Genomic DNA, 19,319 nt, shown 5'->3' on the forward strand with positions numbered 1-19,319 from the left:
ATACAAAGCTCTTTATCACCCCCAAACAATCACACTAGCTCTCTAGCAATCCATCCAAACAAAAAAGAAATCCCTGATTTACCTGAAAAAGAATTCAGGAGGGCCGGGCACCGTGGCTCACTCCTGTAATCCCAGCACTTTGGGAGGCCAAGATGGGCAGATCACGAGGTCAGGAGTTCAAGACCAACCTGACCAACATGGTGAAACCCCGTCTCTACTAAAAGTACAAAAATTAGCCGGGCGTGGTGGCACATGCCTGTAATCCCAGCTACTCAGAGGGCTGAGGCAGGAGAATCACTTGAACCCGGGAGGCGGAGGTTGAAGTGAGCTGAGATTGTGCCATTGCACTCAAGCCTGGGTGACAGAGTGACACTCTGTCTCAAAAAAAAAATAAAAAATAGGCCAGGCATGGTGGCTCACACCTGTAATCCCAGCACTCTGGGCGGCCAAGGTGGGTGGATCACCTGAGGTTGGGAGTTTGAGACCAGCCTGACCAACATGGAGAAACCCCATCTCTACTAAAAATACAAAATTAGCCAGACGTGGTGGAGCATGCCTGTAATCCCAGCTACTTGGGAGGCTGAGGCAGGAGAATCGCTTGAACCCGGGAGGCGGAGGTTGCAGTGAGCCAAGCCTGAGCCATTGCACTCCAGCCTGGGAAACAAAAGTGAAACTCCATCTCAAAAATAATAATAATAATAAATGAATAAAATAAAAAATAAGTGAAGGGAGAAATATGCAAGGAAATAACATGAAGAAAAAACAATCAGAACGTCAGGAAACATTGGATAGACTTATAAAAATGCAAAATGCTCTGGAAACTCTCAGCAATATAATTGAACAAGTAGAAGAAAGAAATTCAGGGCTCAAAGACAAGATCTTTGAATTAACACAATCCAGCAAAGACAAAAAAAAGAAAATACGAACAAAACCTTCAAGAAGTCTGAGATTACGTTAAACAACCAAACCTAAGAATAACTGGTGTTTCTGAAAAAGAAGAAAAACATAAAAGTTTGGAAAACATAATTGGACAAATAATTGAGGAAAACTTCTCTGGTTTTGCCAGAGACCTAGACACTCAAACACAAAAAGCACAAATAATACCTGGGAAAATCATCGCTGAAAGATCATCACCTAATCACATTGTCATCAGGTTATCTAACTTTAAGATGAAGGACAGAATCATATCTCATACACACACACACACACACACACACACACACACACACACACACACACACACACACACAAAATGGAATACTACTCAGCCATAAAAAGGAATGAATTAATAACATTTGCAGTAACCTGGATAAGGTTGGAGACTATTATTCTAAGTGAAGTAACTCAGGAATGGAAAACCAAACATCAAATGTTCTCACTGACATGTGAGAGCTAAGCTATGAGTATGCAAAGGCATAAGAATGATGCAATGGACTTTGGGGATGTTGGGGAAAGAATGGGAGGGGGACGAGGGATAGAAGACTACAAATATGGTGCAGTGTATACTGCTTAGTTGATGGGTGTGCCAAAATCTCACAAATTACCACTAAATAACATAATACCACCTATACCCCAGTAACTTATGGGAAAAAAGAGACTTGAAAAAAAATACAAAAATTAGCCAGGCATAGTTGTCATGCCTGTAATCCCAGCTACTTGGGAGGCTGAGGGGAGAATCACTTAAACCTGGGAGGTGGAGGTTGCAGTGAGCCAAAATTGTGCCATTGCACTCCAGCCTGAGTCATAGAGTGAAACTCTGTCTCAAAAAATATATATATAAAATAAAACTAGTAATCCAGGCAAAACAAAAATTAATCGTACATTATGAAAATACTCTGCCACATTTTTATACTAAATCAGCCAGTACTGAAATTTTTTAGATGTGCCATTTGAATAAACTGTGTGTTCCAAGTCAAATTATCTAAGATAACTTCACAGTTATCAGTGCTATGTACCTAAATTGAAGAAACAAACATGATATTTAAGAGGACATAATAAGTGTGAACTCATGGAGAATCTAGACAGCAGTGACTTGTTCATTCCTGAGTTCTTAAAGCTTCCTTTATCAGGCCGGGCGTGGTGGCTCACGCCTGTAATCCCAGCACTTTGGGAGGCCGAGGCCAGCAGATCACCTGAGGTCGGGAGTTCGAGACCAGCCCGACCAACATGGAGAAACCCCGACTCTACTAAAAATACAAAATTACCTGGGCATGGTGGCGCATGCCTGTAATCCCAGCTACTTCAGAGGCTGAGGCAGGAGAATCACTTCAACCAGACAGGCAGAGGTTGCAGTGAGCTGAGATCACGCCACTGCCCAACCTGGGCAACAAGAGTAAAACTCCGTCTCAAAAATATATATAATAATAACAATAATCTAAGTTAAATATAAATTAAATGTATGTGTGTGTGGTGACTATCCTAATTACTAAAATAGGTTAGGACCATTTTTTTTTTCTCTCAAACATATAATCTGAGAAGACAATCAAAACTTCATGTACCTTTCTGCTACCTGAGGAACTATTTAAGCATTTACACAAAAATTTTATTGAATTGTCATGTTTAATACATATTTTCTTGTAGAATGAAAGCTTTCTCATGGGAAAAGTCTGATATTATAACAGTAGCTTACAGGATATTAAAAAATACGTTTTGCTCATGGGACGCTTCTGAAAAAGTCTCCAATAATAAACATACTTACTTTGGCAGGGAGCCATGGTGGCTCACGCCTGCAATCCCAGCACTTTGGGAGACCGAGAAGGGTTTATTACGAGGTCAGGAGTTCAAGACCAGCCTGGCCAAGATGGTGAAACCCTGTCTCTACTAAAAATACACAAATTAGCCGGGCGTGGTGGCGGGTGCCTGTAATCCCAGCTACTCAGGAGGTTGAGGCAGAGAATCGCTTGAACCCAGGAGGCAAGGGCTGCAGTGAGCTTAAGGGAGGAGACCACTCCTCAAATTGTCTTATGCCCAATTTCTGCCTCCAAAGAAAGAAGAAATAAAAACTAAAAGGCAGAAACAAAATCCACAGGCAGACAGCCCAGCGCCACACCCTGGGCCTGGTAGTTAAAGATCGACCCCTGACCTAATCGGTTCTATTATCTATAGATTACAGACATTGTATAGAAATGCACTGTGAAAATCCCTGTCCTGTTTTGTTCAGATCTAATTACCAGTGCATGCAGCCCCCAGTCATGTACCCTCTGCTTGCTCAATCGATCACGACCCTCTCACACGGACCCCCTTGGAGTTGTGAGCCCTTAAAAGGGACAGGAATTGCTTTCGGGGAGCTTGGTTGTTGGAGACGTGAGTCTTGCCGAAGCTCCTGGCTGAATAAAGCCCTTCCTTCTTTAACTTGGTGTCTGAGGGGTTTTGTCTGAGGCTTGTCCTACTACAAGCTGAGATCGCGCCACTGCACTCCAGCCTGGGCAACAGAGTGAGACTCTGTCTCAGAAAAGAAAAAAACAGCAACAAAAAAACTATTTCACTGGAGAAGTTATAAAACTGTTAAATAAGGTATTACAGATACAATAGTATTGAGAAAATCGAACTAAATTGACAGGATTGCTTTTGTAATTGCAGATTGATGACAGTCAGATTCACTGAGAGTGAAAAACTGTGCTGGCTATTATAAAATTGTCATTGGATGGCTTATGTACCAGATAATGGAACCTCATGTGTGTTCTGTTACTGAAGTTTATATGACTAAATGCAGCAAGGCTTTAATGCATTATGGCGAAGCATATTTTCACCAGGTAAACAACGCTTTTATGGTCTACTGACTGAGGACAGTAAACCCTTTATAATCTTACTGAGTCTGCTTGCCATCTATACTGCAAGACTTCAGGACCCCGAACCTTGTGTTGATAACCTCACAACTGAGAAGAGGCCCTCCGAACTCTTGCAATTGTATGCCCATTGGAGATTTTTTTTTTTTTTTTGAGATGGAGTCTAGCTGTGTTGGCCAGGCTGGAGTGCAGTGACTCGATCTCGGCTCACTGCAAACTCCACCTCCTGGGTTCTGCAAGCGCCGCCTGCTGGATTCACGCCATTCTCCTGCCTCAGCCTCACTAGTAGCTGGGGCTACAGGCGCCCACCACGACGCCCGGCTAATTGTTTTGTATTTTTAGTATAGACGGTGTTTCACCGTGTTAGCCAGGATGGTCTCGATCTTCTGACCTCATGATCCAGCCGCTCGGTCTCCCAAAGTGCTGGGATTACAAGTGTGAGCCACCGCGCCCGGCCAGAGATCTTAAGGTTAAGTTAAACGGGGAAGTTTCTCTTGAAAAGCAGATGGCAGCATTGATGTAGATCGCTTTCTTCACAAGATGAAAAATCAAGACATCTCTGCTATCATGACACTCTTAGATTACTGTTTTTTTCTTTTTCTTTTTTTTTTTTTTTTTTGAGACGGAGTCTCGCTCTGTCTCCCGGGCTGGAGTTGCAGTGGCCGGATCTCAGCTCACTGCAAGCTCCGCCTCCCGGGTTCACGCCATTCTCCTGCCTCAGCCTCCCGAGTAGCTGGGACTACAGGCGCCGCCACCTCGCCCGGCTAGTTTTTTGTATTTTTTAGTAGAGACGGGGTTTCACCATGTTCACCAGGATGGTCTCGATCTCCTGACCTCGTGATCCACCCGTCTCGGCCTCCCAAAGTGCTGGGATTACAGGCTTGAGCCACCGCGCCCGGCCAGATTACTGTTTTTTTCTTATGGGTCTGCAAACAACGGAAATAAAAAGGGGCCTCTTGTGTGCACTCATGGGGTACATTTTTATATGTAGATTTTGCAGCCTACATTATATATGAACCAACTTATGCCTTCATAAGTAAAAGATGAAGGGCCAATGAGGGTGAGAAATTTTAATGGGACATATGTTGCCTCATAATATCAGAAACAGAATATTGTTTCATTGCCGTTAACCTAATTCATAAGTTAAAGAGAACTTATTCAAAATAGATTATAGAGCATTGCCAGGAGACCATTACTCTTCTGAATGACTATCATTTGTTAGGTCTTTTTGTTCCCCATGGTTTACAATAAATGAGGCAGTGGTTAGAAATTTATTCCCCATAATAGGGCTTTATAGCATATTCTATTGTAAAGGCCACGGTTACACAATAGACTTTAATTTTTCTTACTAAAGTTGTGCGAAATAATAGAATTTCTCTAGATTAGTTACTGGATGAACAGAGAAGTATCTGTGCAGTTGCTAAAACTTGTAGTTGCATATGGAAAAATACATCGGGTATTACAGAGATTCAGTTGTAGGAGATTAATAAATAGGCTGCTTGGTTGAAATGAGGAGACCATTAATTTAGCTAATTATTTGACCTATTTAATGTTAGATGGTAGGGTTCATAAGACCCTGGCTAAAAAGCATACTTGAGGCCAGGCATGGTGGCTCACGCCTGTAATCCTAGCACTTTGGGAAGCCGAGGTGGGCAGATCATGAGGTCAAGAGTTCGAGACCATCCTGGCCAACATGGTGAAACCCCCTCTCTCCTGAAAATACAAAAATTAGCTGGGCATGGTGGTTCTTGCGCCTGTAGTCCCAGCTACTCGGGAGGCCAAGGCAGGAGAATCGCTTGAACCAGGAGGCAGAGGTGGAGGTTGCAGTGAGCCGAGCTCGTGCCACTGCATTCCAGCTCTGCAAAAGAGCGAGATTCTGTCTCTAAAAAAAAAAAAAGCATACTTGAAGCTCTTGTTATCATCCTTCTTATAGTCAAAATAGTAGTCTCGCTACTGCAGTGTATTCTCTCAAAAGTTATAAATATTTGCATGCAGTTATCTCTAGAATGTCAAATGGTCTCTCTTTAACTGCAATCACAAAAACTCAAATGCATATGTGACCATGAGGACACCATAACCTATGAATGACCTGATAGGGACAAAAACTAAAAATAATGGAAACTGAGAGTGGCATTAAGACACTGAGTTTTGGTCATACTCTTACCTATGTGAGAACTTAACCAAAAGGGGGGGATTTTATAAACAAAATTATTGAAGGCCATCATTCTGGACTGAGCTTGTGCGTTAGGCCCAAAGAGACTAAACCAAACCAAATGGAGTCACTCGTGTTCATGTGACATAATCAAGCTGAAAATGTAAGGAAATAGGTAGATCCTAAAACAGGCCAGGTTTGGTTGTTCTTTTGAAAACAGCAGATTTCAACACAAGGAGGTCACCTCTACTGTAACCCTTAAAAAAATAATAATAACCTGAAGTCCTTGTTTCCACTTTACAAAAGCTACAGTTCGGCTATTTCACAGTGGGATTTGAGAATAAAGAAGTACGTTTTTGATGGTGACAGAATAATATCAATGTCTAAAGTTCTGGTCTATCTCTCAAAATTGAGAAGATGATCAAAAGGGAGAGACTGTTAAATTAATTATCCCTAAAGCTGCTCCCTTTTCTGTTTAACTTTGGTCACTAGGTTTTTTTAAACATAGTAAACTGAAACCTAACTGGATATATACATAGACCGTATTCCATTATTGTGCCAAAAATTGTGTTTTTGCCAATAAAAGGACATCAAGTGTTCAAATTATGTTTAAGGCAAATCCCAACCTGTAATCAATCTGGCTGTTTCTGTACCTCACTTCCATTTTCTGTATGTCACTTTGCTTTTTCCGTCTACAAATCTGTTCTCATCATGTGGCTTTGCTAGAGTCTCTCTGAGCCTACTCTGGATCCACCAGCTGCCCGATTTGCAAATCATTCTATGCTCTATTAAACTCTGTTAAATTTAATTTATGTAAAGTTTTAAAGTTTTTCTCTTTTAAAAGTTTTCAAATGTTTTGTTTTCTCTCTCTCTCTTTTTTTTTTTCTTGAGACGGAGTTTCGCTCTTGTTGCCCAGGCTGGAGTGCAGTGGCATGATCTCGGCTCACTGCAACCTCAGCCTCCCAGGTTCAAGCGATTCTCCTGCCTCAGCCTCCTGGGTAGCTGGGATTACAGATATGTGCCATCATGCCTGGCTAATTTTGTATTTTTAGTAGAGACAGGGTTTCCCCATGTTGGTCAGGCTGATCTCGAACTCCTGACCTCAGGTGATCCACCCACCTCAGCCTCCCAAAGTGCTGGGATTACAGGTGTGAGGCACCGCACAGCCTAGTTTTCAAATATTTTCTCTTTTTTTTGAGATGGAGTCTCGCTCTGTTACCCAGGCTGGAGTGCAGTGGTGTGATCTCAGCTCACTGCAAGCTGCGCCTTCCGGATTCATGCCATTCTCCTGCCTCACCCTCCCAAGTAGCTGGGACTACAGGCACCCACCACTATGCATGGCTAATTTTTTGTATTTTTAGTAGAGACAGCTTTTCACCATGTTAGCCAGGATAGTCTCGATCTCCTGACCTTGTGATCTGCCTGTCTCGGCCTCCCAAAGTGCTGGGATTACAGGTGTGAGCCACAGTGCCTGGCTCAATTTTTTTTTTTTTTTTTTTTTTTTTTTTGAGACGGAGTCTCGCTCTGCCGCCCAGGCTGGAGTGCAGTGGCCAGATCTCAGCTCACTGCAAGCTCTGCCTCCCGGGTTCAGGCCATTCTCCTGACTCAGCCTCCCGGGTAGCTGGGACTACAGGCGCCCGCCATCTCGCCCGGCTAGTTTTTATTTTTGTATTTTTTTTTTTAGTAGAGACGGGGTTTCACCGTGTTAGCCAGGATGGTCTCGATCTCCTGACCTCGTGATCCGCCCGTCTCGGCCTCCCAAAGTGCTGGGATTACAGGCTTGAGCCACCGCGCCCGGCCTGAGCCACCGCGCCCGGCCTCAAATATTTTCTATGATAAAAATAAATAATGTGCTGTTGGACTTTGATTTTCTAAACTCATCCCTCAGCTATTTCCTCAAATTATTCTGTCTTCAAAATGCTTATCCAATTTTTATTTTATTTATTTATTTATTTTTTTGAGACAGAGTCTCATTTTACCTCCCAGTGTGGATAGCAGTGGTGCAGCCAATCATGGCTTACTGCAGCCTTGACCTTCCAGGCTCAAGCAGTCCTCCTGCCTCTGCCACCTAAGTATTGGGACTACAGGCATGCACCACCATGGCTGGCTAATTATTTTCTTTCTTTTTTTTTTTTTTTTGAGACAGAGTCTGGCTCTGTCGTCCAGGCTGGAGTGCAGTGGCCGGATCTCAGCTCACTGCAAGCTCCGCCTCCCGGGTTTACGCCATTCTCCTGCCTCAGCCACCCGAGTAGCTGGGACTACAGACACCTGCCACCTCGCCCGGCTAGTTTTTTGTATTTTTTTAGTAGAGACAGGGTTTCACCGTGTTAGCCAGGATGGTCTCGATCTCCTGACCTCGTGATTCGCCCGTCTCGGCCTCCCAAAGTGCTGGGATTACAGGCTTGAGCCACCGCGCCCGGCATTTTTTTCATTTTTTTTCATGGAAACAAAATCTTATTATGTTGCCCAGGCTGCACCGGAACTCCCGAGTTCAAATTCTCCCATCTGAGCCACCCAAAGTGCTAGGAATACAGGTCTGAGCCACCATGTTTGCAAAATGGTAGCAATTTTTCATCCCTCCTGTATCCATGCCCAATGCCAGATGCTTTTACAGTTGTTTCCATCAAGATTCAGAATCTGTTTTCCAAACCCTAGATCAGCCTGGCCTTATTTGCTTAGGGCAGTAGAAACCTGTGAACATGGCAATGGGCTAGTTTGGGGCCTAGGCTCAAATGGTCTTGAATGCTTCTGTTTTTCTTTTAGAATGTTGACATCGCCTTGGAAAAAATCCCATGTTGGCCAGCTGGAAAATAAGATATCATGGGGAGGAGAAGCAAGGTGTCCCTGTTGACAACCCCACAAGCAGAACATCACCCCCAGAAGCACAGCTGCCTAGTCAACGAGCAGCTGATGACACATGTCTGAAGGAGCTCAGCTGAAACCAGAAGAATGGCCCCACTGAGCCCAGCCTAAATGGCTGACCATCTCAATTATGAACTAATAAGTTTTGGATGATTTGTTATGCTGCGATAGCTAACTAATACATGCACTCACTGCAGATAGGATGCCAGGATTCAATGACAGGTTGATTACTAGTTATCTTCTAACAGTGGGCACCCTATAGGTACTGATTTTTTCCCCTGATTTAAAGTTGGGTGACTTGTAAGAGAATGTTGAGTAATGCAGAAATACAGGTAGACATGTATGTATGTGATTGGTGCTTATACCCACACACCCTCCACACCACAGGTAAAAACAGATAACCATACTCTGACAATTAGGGCCAAGGCCAAATAGCAAAATAAGCTTGCTTTTAATCTATCTTCTCCATATCTAAGCATTGGAGGTCAAGCGTGTGGACAGAATTGAAGACACAGAGTTTTTTTATCCTGTGACCCCAACATCCTTTGTTCACTGTCTGATCTCTGGAAGAAAAGTGGACAACAGGTGGCCAGCAGTGGTCTACGTGCAGTTATTTTATTCCTGCTGCCACCTGCTCTTTTGATGGCCACTATCTATTCCACCCTTAGAACTGAAGAAAGATGTTGGTAGGGAGAGGCTCTGCCTTCACTTCTGGCAGAAAAGGAATGTTCAGTTCATTCACCCCCCTGACATCAGAGCTGCACTTCAATGTGGCAGCTATTGGCCATGTGTGCCTCCTGAGTGACTGGAATGTGGCTGGTCTGAACTGTGATGTGCTAGAAAGGTAATATACAGAGTTAGTTTCAAATATTTATATACATTATTAATAATTACACATTCCTCACACATTACAATGATAATATTATGGACATATCGGGTTAATTAAATTGTTACAATCGATTCAACCTGTTCCTTGTTTCTTTTTCAAGTTTGTCTTCTAGAAAATTTAAGATTCACATGTGGCCCACATTTTATTTCAGAAGATTACCTCCTTTTTAAAATCTCAGGCTGCCTGTTCAAAGGACCGGAGCCAGGAAGGTCATAAAATCTGAAATTTTAAAATAATTATTGTTACATTCTTTTCATTTTTGAATAGCCACTATATATATATGTGTGTGTGTGTGTATACGTGTGTGTGTGTGTGTGTGTTTTTTTTTTTTTACACAGAGCTTTGCTCTTGTTGCCCAGGCTGGAGTGCAATGGTACAATCTCGGCTCACCGCAACCTCCGCCTCCCAGGTTCAAGCGGTTCTCCTGCCTCAGCCTCCCGAGTACCTGGAATAATAGGCATGGGCCACCACGCCCGCCTAATTTTGTATTTTTTGTAAGGACTGGGTTTCTCCATGTTGGTCAGGCTGGTCTCCAACTCCCGACCTCAGGTGATCTGCCCCCCAGGCCTTCCAAAGTGTTGGGATTACCGGCGTGAGCCACCGCGCCCGGCCCCATATATTATTTATAAGTGCATATGACCTTATACACAAGGTTAAATGCAAATAACCTCTGCGGTGGGCCTGGCTCAGCTCGGCGAGGAAGCCCTGTCAGAGAAGGATGCAGCCTAGGCTGTCACTCTTCATTCAGCCCGGCATCTCTTCACATCTTCCAGTCAATCAGGACCTGAGGGGGCGGGTATTTAAATGTTATCCAATCAGAGGCGCCGGGCTGGGAACCGTCCAATCAGGCACGCAGGTGAAGCCGACAGGGCGGCTTCCGGGTTTGGCGGGGCCTTTGTCTCTTGCTGTGGCCTGAGCTCCAGGTCTCGCCTTCACTGCTCTGTGTCCTCTCCTCCTAGAGGTCCAGGCTCTGTGGCCCTGTGACCTGCAAGTATTGGGAGAGCTACAACTAAGACGCCAGGAACACCTGGAAGCCTAGAAATGGTGAGAGTGCCGGGTCCGACATTCCGAGAGGGGAGGGGCTGGTTGGAACCGGTGGAACGTGGCTGTGGCGGGACTCAGGCCTCTCCGCAGTCAGCTCCACAATCTGCGCCCCGAGTTCTCTTGCCCAGCTCGGCGTCAGTACCCATCAGCCATAAGATGGCGGCTGCGCTGACAGCCGGGCCCCCGCACGTCCTGTCTCTTCCTTGCGCAGTGACTGTGCCCTGGCCTTGAGCCCTCTCTGGGCAGCTCTGCTTCCGCAGCGCAGCGTCTTTCCCAGACTGTGCGGGGACCACGGGAGGAGCCTCACTGGAGAATCCTGACTTGGGGTGCGAGTTCATGAATGGAAAGAACTTTGGTCCTGGGTTCCTAGTTCCTCTTTTCTCCGATTAAAAATGTACAGGCCGGGCGGGGTGGCTCACGCCTGTAATCCCAGCACTTTGGGAGGCCGAGGCGGTCGCATCACGAAGTCAGGAGTTCAAGACCAGCCTGGCCAGCATAGTGAAACCCCGTCTTTACTAAAAATACAAAAATTTGCCGGGCATGGTGGCACACGCCTGTAGTCCCAGCTGCTTGGGAGGCTGAGGCAGGAGAATCACTTGAACCTGGGAGGTGGAGGTTGCAGTGAGCCGAGATGGCGCACTGCACTCCAGCCTGTGTAATGCAGCCTGTGTAACACGGAGCAAGACTCCGTGTCGGGGGGGAAAAATTGCGCAGAAGTCACCGCAAGAATATTTAAGAAATTAATCAAAGAGTGATTCAAAAACTGTATAGCACCCAGCTATGGTTTGTAATTTGTTTTTCATGGTGGGGCTTGAAGGAAAGACTTTTATAAGGTGCATGATGAAGAAAGCCAAATTCAGTAATTGGTTAGGTACAGTTGTGTAGTTTCTCAGTTTGTACAATAAAGGTGAAAATTTTCTGGTTATGTAATCGGAGCTTAATTGGCAGTATATAGTTGGTTAAGCCTGATTTTTATGTCTTTCAATGTAGTAATTTTCAAAACGATGCTCTTGAGTTTTATATATATATATATATAAAATATATATATATATATATATATATTTTTTTTTTTTGAGATGGAGTCTCGCTCTAGTCGCCCAGGCTGGAGGAGTGTACTGGCACAATCTCGGCTCACTACAACTTCTGCCGCTGCCCGTGTTCAAGCTTCTCCTGCCTCAGCCTCTCGAGTAGCTAGGATTACAGGATTGTCTCAGGATGTTTTGGGGTCAAGGTTTTCCTTTGGAAACTGTATGGGGTGATGTGTCCTCAGCCACCCTTCAGTTTTTTCCTGGTCCTGAGTTTCAGTACTGTCTGGAGATAAACCAAGATATCTGCTGTGGTTATGTCAGCTAGAGTGTCTAGTGGATATCAGCTTCTGGGTTATTTTCTCCCATAGGAGAACCTGAAGTCTGGAGTGTATCCTCTCAAGGAAGCAAATGGATGCCCTGGGGCTGAGAGGAATCTTCTGGTGTACTCTTTTTATGAAAAGGTAACCCCTTGAGATGTTAAAATTGTCTTCACCCAACCCAGCTTTCATTTCTTGGAGACACATTGCTGGTCAACCAATCAGATTCTGGTATTGAGGGGAAAACAAATAATTTTGCCCCCTGGATTCTCTAAGGGGGCAGAAAAATAGTGAAATAAATATAGTGAAAGTGAAATAGTGGGAAAAAAGTGGAACATTTGTGACAGAAAAAATAGTATCCCAAAAGACAAAAGGAAAAAGAAAAACACTGACCCCAGTGAGATGGTGTAAGAACTTGCAAACTTAAATGCCCATGGGGCAGTCACTGGGGCATAGTGTGGTGTCTCCTGAATGGGTGGTTCTTGAACACATAAGTGAGCAGGAGTGGGTGGAAGACTCTCAAGTGATTGAATGGCCTGACTTGAAACATGAGTCAGACACATCTGGTTTTTTGTTTTTTTTGTTTTTTTTTTTTTTTTGAGACGGAGTCTCGCTCTGTCACCCAGGCTGGAGTGCAGTGGCGGGATCTCAGCTCACTGCAAGCTCCGCCTCCCGGGTTTACGCCATTCTCCTGCCTCAGCCTCCCGAGTAGCTGGGACTACAGGCGCCCGCCACCTCGCCGGCTAGTTTTTTGTATTTTTTAGTAGAGACGGGGTTTCACCGCATTAGCCAGGATGGTCTCGATCTCCTGACCTCGTGATCCGCCCGTCTCGGCCTCCCAAAGTGCTGGGATTACAGGCTTGAGCCACCGCGCCCGGCCGACACATCTGTTTTTAATCAGCACTGCTACTCCCTGGGTTAGTCACCTTGAAAAGATTTGTTCACTTATTTTAACCTCAGTTTTCTTAGCTGTAAATTGTATTATATTAGTAGGGCTTGAAAGGTAGGAAAATATTTACCAAAGGCATAAAAGTGGTGGGTTTAAGAAAAAAATTGGTATCTAACAATATATTTCATTCATTAAAAAATCTCTATTCCCTTTTTTTTTCTCCCCAGATGAGTTTAGAAATTTTCTCAGGTGTGTTTTTTATGGCTGGGTGATTTCAAACAGAATTCTAAGGCTCAGCTTTTAGAGTGCTACCAAGGAAATGAGTCGGGAAAATCTCTATTCCATTTTTTTTTTTGTAGAAAATAAATACATTTCTATAAGAAAATGTGGTAGATAATTGGTGAGTTACGTAGATGCATGAAAATATCATTTCCTCTTTTTGCAGGGTAAATTTGTGACAGTGAATATCTCTGTTCAAACCCTTTTATCTTGATTTCCGAGTTTCATGCTAAATTTTATGAGATGAAACTTGGTACCACCTAGAAGTTTTCCCATATGACTAGTTGTTTACTAAATGATTCTTAATGGAATTAATAAAATAATGCATATATGAAAGAAATAGATCCTTTTGCTTTTTTTATTGAGGTATAAATTGCAGACACCTTAAAATTTCCTTCCCTTATCTGAACACTGTGTTTGACTAATTTTGCTAGATTTTTCAAACACATATTTTCAAAAACCAAGTGAATAAGTCTAACATAGAAATTAAAGCTTGAGCCCAGTGACTCAGAGCTAAGGCTAATATTGAGCCTGCAAAAGGAGTTTATTACAGGCTCAGTTAGTTTTTTTCTGGGGAGCCTCCCCTGCAGATGTCCCAGCCTGCTCACTCTACCTGAGGAAGAAGCTTTTCTGCTGAGAGAGGCTACAGAGTCCTGGAAAGGTGGGGACCCACAGGCAGATGCAGTTAAGGTTAAGATGGTAGGGGATTGGGAGGGTCTTACTGATGATACAGTTGTTACTGTTTGAAGGCAGTTTCTAGACTTTGTAATATATAACAAAGTTAGATTTATGTTAAAAATTTGAATTCCAAAGGACTATTGCAACAGGAAGAAATACCAAGTGTAAGAACTTTAAGGATTGCAAAGTTTAGGCAGACAAGGGCTTTCTTTCCTGGGGAGGAGCAAACAAAATTAGAAGTTGGAAGGGACTGGCAAATGAAGGGTGAAATAATCAGATTTTAGATCAGAGAATGTTTTACCCTGAAGTCAGCATGTTCTTGGGAGGGACATAAAATGGAGTTGTATATTGGCTCTGATTGAGGGTAGCTCCAAATTCAGGAGCCTGTGAAAAATTTTATTTAGACCACTGAAGACAAATTCAGCTGATTTTTTTTTTTTTTTTTGATTTAATAAAGTTTTATTTTTCCAAATGTACAATTGGTTGGACCTATTCATGCGTCTTCACCAGCAGCTGGAGCATCTCCGCCCTTGGTATTTCTGGTGTAAATTACTTGAGCTCTGTGCTTTGAAACCAGTTTGATAAGTCCTTTACTAAGGAGCTCCTGAAGGGCTGCCCTGGCCATGGAGCCTCGAATCTTCAGTCTCTCAGAGACTACAGCTGGGGTTATAAGTTTATAGTTGGGAACTTCCTTACAGAGTTTGTCGTAGGTAGCTTTGTCAAACAAGACTAAGTTATTGAGCTTGTCCCGAACTTTGCCTTTGGACCACTTCTTCTTTTTGGCCTTGCCCCCAGATTTGTTCACTGGGTCTTTGTCTTTCTTGGCCAACTTTCCGGTGTCCTTCTTCTTGTCGTCCTTGGGCGGCATTGCAAAGCTCGGGGAGCAGCAGCAGACACCGCAGGCTTGCTAAGATGTCGGACAAAAAGCTGATTTTTTTTTTTAATGAGAAAAAGAAAATGTGCAGAGTTCTTATCGGAAAGGGGTCACAATCCAAACCCCAAGAGAGGGTTTTTGGATTTTGCTCAAGAAAGAATTCAGGGTGAGTCTATAAAGTAAAAGCAAGTTTATTAGGAAACAGACGGAATAAAAGAATGGCTTACTCCATAGGCAGAGCAGCCCTGAGGGCTGCTGGTTGCCCGTTTTTGTGTTTATTTCTTGATTCTATGCTAAACAAGGGGTGGATTATTTTTGCCTTCCCAATTAGACAATGTAAAGTAATTTCCTGATGTTTCCATGATGTCTCCATGGCATTTGTAAACTGTCATGGCATTGGTGGGAGTGTAGCAGTGAGGACGACCAGAGGTCACTCTCATCCCATCTTGGTTCTGATGGGTTTTATCCACCTTCTTTACTGCAACCTATTTTATCACCCAGGTCTTTATAACCTGTATCTTGTGCTGAACTCTTATCCTGTGACTTAGAATGCCTCACCATCTGGGAGTACAGCCCCGTAGGTCTCAGCCTCATTTTACCCAGCCCCTGTTCAAAATGGATTTGCCCTGATTCATTTGAAATGATATGCCTCTGACATTTCTCCTTTTTTTTCTTTTTTTTAAATCTGAGATGGAGTCTCACTCTGTTGCCCAGGCTGGAGTGCAATGGCATTGTCTCGGCTCACTGCAACCTCCACCTACCGGGTTCAAGTATTTCTCCTGCCTCAGCCTCCCCAGTAGCTGGGATTATAGGCGCCTGCCACCATGCCCGGCTAATTTTTGTACTTTTTTTTTTTTTTTTAGTCCAATCAGTTTACTCTGCTTTCTCCATCTCCTCCTCCCATTAGTCAGCCATTGGAACTGGGAAACCTCCTACTTTCCCCCTCTTTGCATTCTTTCCACAATTCATCTTGTCTTTCTGCAGCCATATCTTCTTAATAGACTGAAGATTCTGTCATTGAGAATAGGGTGATCCATAAACCTGGTCATCGCACTTTTTATGACACAGTGATGTGGGCCCCAGATCCATGGCATGGTTTTCTCTGGATGCACTCCTGGATCTAATTTTTGTATTTTTAGTAGAGACAGAGTTTTGCCATGTTGACCAGGATGTTCTCCATCTCTTGACCCCGTGACCCACCTGCCTCAGCCTCCCAAAGTGCTGGGATTACAGGCATGAGCCACCACGCCTGGCCGTAATCTCTGACTTCTTTTTTTTTTTTCTTGGGACCGAGTCTCACTCGGTTGCCCCAGCTGGAGCTCAATGGCTTGATCTCAGTTCACTGCTACCTCTGCTTCCCGGGTTCAAGTGATTCTCCTGCCTCAGCCTTCTGAGTAGCTGGGATTACAGGCACACACCCCTGCGCCCAGCCAATTTTTGTATTTTTAGTAGAGATGGAGTTTCACCATGTTGGTCAGGCTGGTCTCAAACTCCTGACCTCGTGATCTGCCTGCCCCCGCCTCCCAAAGTGCTGGGGTTACAGGCGTGAGCCACCGACCCTGGTCAATCTCTGACTTCTTTAAGCAATGTTTTGTAATTCTTGTCATAGGGATCTTTCACCATTCTGATTAGCTATATTCGTAGATATTCTATTCTTTTTGTGGCAGTTGTGAATGGGATAATGTTTTTGATTTGGCTTTTGGCTTGGATGTTTTGATGTACAGAGATTCTACTGATTTTTGTACATGTATTTAATATCCTGAAACTTGGCTAAAGTTGTTTATCAGTTTAAAGAGCTTTCCTGCTGAGACTATAGGGTTTTGAAGATATAGAATCATGTCATCTGCACACAGGGATGGTTAGACTTCCTTTCTTCCTGTTTGGATGCCTTTTCTTTTCTTTTTTTTTTTTTTTTTTTTTGAGACAGAGTCCTGCTCTCACCACCCTGGAGTGTAGTGGCATGATCTCGGCTCACTGCAACCTCCGCCTCCCACCTGGGTTCAAGCGATTCTCCTGCCTCAACCTCCTGAGTATCTGGGACTACAAGCGCACGCCACCATGCCTAGCTAATTTTTTTTTTTTTTTTTTTTTTTTTTTTTTTTTTTTTTTTGAGACGGAGTCTCGCTCTGTCGCCTGGGCTGGAGTGCAGTGGCCGGATCTCAGCTCACTGCAAGCTCCGCCTCCCGGGTTTACGCCATTCTCCTGCCTCAGCCTCCCGAATAGCTGGGACTACAGGCGCCCGCCACCTCGCCCGGCTAGTTTTTTGTATTTTTTTTAGTAGAGACGGGGTTTCACCGTGTTAGCCAGGATGGTCTCGATCTCCTGACCTCGTGATCCGCCCGCCTCGGCCTCCCAGAGTGCTGGGATTACAGGCTTGAGCCACCGCGCCCGGCCACCTAGCTAATTTTTGTATTTGTAGTAGAGACGAGGTTTCACCATGTTGGCCAGGATGGTCTCGATCTCTTGACCTTGTGATCCGCCCACCTCGGCCTCCCAAAGTGCGGGGATTACAGGTGTGAGCCACCATGCCCGGCGAATGCCTTTTATTTTCATCTCTTCTCTGATGACTCTGGCCAGGATTTCCAATTTTATGTTGAATAGGAGTTTTGAGAGAAGGCATCCTTATCTTGTGCCAGTTTTCAAGGAGGAATGCTTCCAGCTTGTGTCCAGTCAGTATGTTGGCTGTAAGTTTGTCATAGATATCTCATTATTTTGAAGTATGTACCTTCAATGTCTGGTTTGTTGAGGGTTTTAAACATGAAAAATGTTAAATTATATTGAAAGTGTTTTTAGCATCTATTGAGATCATCTTTTGGTATTTGTTATTAGTTGTCTTTGTGTGATGAATAACATTTATTGATTGTATGTTGAACCAGCTTGCATCCCAGAGATGCAGCGTACTTGATTATAGTGGATTAGCTTTTTGATGTTCTTCTGAATTCAGTTTGCCAGTATTTTGTTGAGGATATTTTCATCAATGTTCATCAAGGATATTGGCCTGAAGTTTTCTATCTTTTGTTTGGTCTCTGCCAGGTTTTGATATCAGAATGATGTTATTCTTACATATAATGAGTTGAAAAGGAGTCCTTTCTTTTCAATATTTTGAAATATTTTTAGTAGAAGTGGTACTAGCTCTTTTTTATACAACTGGTAGACTTCAGCTAGGAATTTGTCTGGTTCTTGGTTTTTCTTTTTTTTTTTTTTTTTGTTAGTAGGCTATTTATTACTAATTCAATTTTGGAGCTTGTTGGTCTATTCAGGGATTCAGTTTCTTATTTGTTGAGTCTTTGGAAAATGTGTCTTTGCTCCCAGGTTACTATTCTCAAGCTTGGCCCAAATAAACTCTCTTATATTCATGTTGCCTCCACTTTTTCCTTTTAGGTAGTCATATTACGTAGAATGAGCTAGAGCAGCCTCTATGAGGGGATCTCTCCTTTGATTGTACTCCACTTGCTGTAACACCCAAGAATGCAAGAGTGTGGTTGATCCTACCTAGAATCTGCACATAAGGTCTGGCCTCTTCCTGGGATTTACAGGACAGGGTCAGACTTTAGATTGAGAATGTACAGAAAACCAACAGGAGGCATTTTCTCCATTGTGAGTTGTCAACATAGACATCTTAAAGCCCCCTTTGAGAGTGTGGTTCTTAAAACTTTTCAGATCTTGTTCAGTGATTTATCACAGTCCTGTGAGAGGCTCCAGATATAAATAGAATCTGATGACAGAATCAGCATTTTAAGAGTGAGATATCAAAGTCATAATGTATCCATAGCCATGACCACAACTATACCTACCTATAAAATATGATACTGGAGTACAGTATTCTTGTCCTTCCCCTTACCCAAAAGCTAGCAATTTGGGACAAGTGATTAGGTTCTGAAACTCCACCAGGCCATTTTCTATTTAGAATCAGCCTGAATCTCTCCAGCCTGGATTATCATTGGGCCATCAGCCAGGGTCACTAAGAAACCTCTCACAATCACCTAGGCGTCTTTGAGACATTTGAGGATGTCTAGGGCAGAATTGTGTCAGGCTGACAAGAGTGGTTAATTCTGCTTCTGGCTTAGTGTAAGAAAAATGAGTCATTCTCTGTGTGTGTGTGTGTTTTGTTTTTTTCTTTTTTTCTTTTTTTTAGATGGAGTATTGCTCTGTTGCCTAGGCTGGAGTGCAGTGGTGTGATCTCAGCTTACTGCAGCATCTGCCTCCCGGGTTCAAGAGACTCTTCTGCCTCAGCCCCCCAAATAGCTGGGAATACAGGCACTTGCCACCACACATGGCTAATTTTTGCATTTTTAGTAGAGACAGGGTTTCATCATATTGCACAGGCTGGTCTTGAACTCCTGACCTTGTGATCTCCCTGCCTCAGCCTCACAAAGTGCTGGGATCACAGGCGTAAGCCACCACACCCGGCAATTCTGTGTTTTTTTCTCCCCTCATACAAGAGATAACTTTGGTTGGTCCCCAGATGAGAGTTTCTCAAGTTTCCGGGTACTTGGATGAAAGCAATAGGTCTGGTGACTCA

The 19,319-nt window shown here is 43.7% G+C and overlaps 2 protein-coding genes and 1 pseudogene across 2 annotated transcripts in view; 2 read left to right on the forward strand and 1 right to left on the reverse strand.

The window, feature by feature from the left end:
• LOC105489724 (uncharacterized) overlaps positions 1 to 9,905 on the forward strand; it is a 51,697-nt gene extending 41,792 nt beyond the window's left edge. Inside the window, exon 5 of the mRNA XM_071086187.1 lies at positions 8,701 to 9,905. Coding sequence (XP_070942288.1) covers positions 8,701 to 8,788 — 88 coding nt within the window. The 3' untranslated portion in view covers positions 8,789 to 9,905. The remainder of the gene's footprint in view (positions 1 to 8,700) is intronic.
• A 641-nt stretch (positions 9,906 to 10,546) lies between these two features.
• Positions 10,547 to 19,319, forward strand: part of LOC105489704 (zinc finger protein 430) — a 114,479-nt gene continuing 105,706 nt past the window's right edge. Inside the window, 2 exon segments of the mRNA XM_071086657.1 lie at positions 10,547 to 10,732; positions 12,129 to 12,221. Of these exon segments, the coding sequence (XP_070942758.1) occupies positions 10,730 to 10,732; positions 12,129 to 12,221 (96 nt within the window). The 5' untranslated portion in view covers positions 10,547 to 10,729.
• On the reverse strand, positions 14,358 to 14,806 carry LOC139360247 (small ribosomal subunit protein eS25 pseudogene; annotated as a pseudogene).

This window comes from Macaca nemestrina, chromosome 20 (assembly GCF_043159975.1).
Source record: "Macaca nemestrina isolate mMacNem1 chromosome 20, mMacNem.hap1, whole genome shotgun sequence".
Classification (NCBI taxonomy): domain Eukaryota; kingdom Metazoa; phylum Chordata; class Mammalia; order Primates; family Cercopithecidae; genus Macaca; species Macaca nemestrina.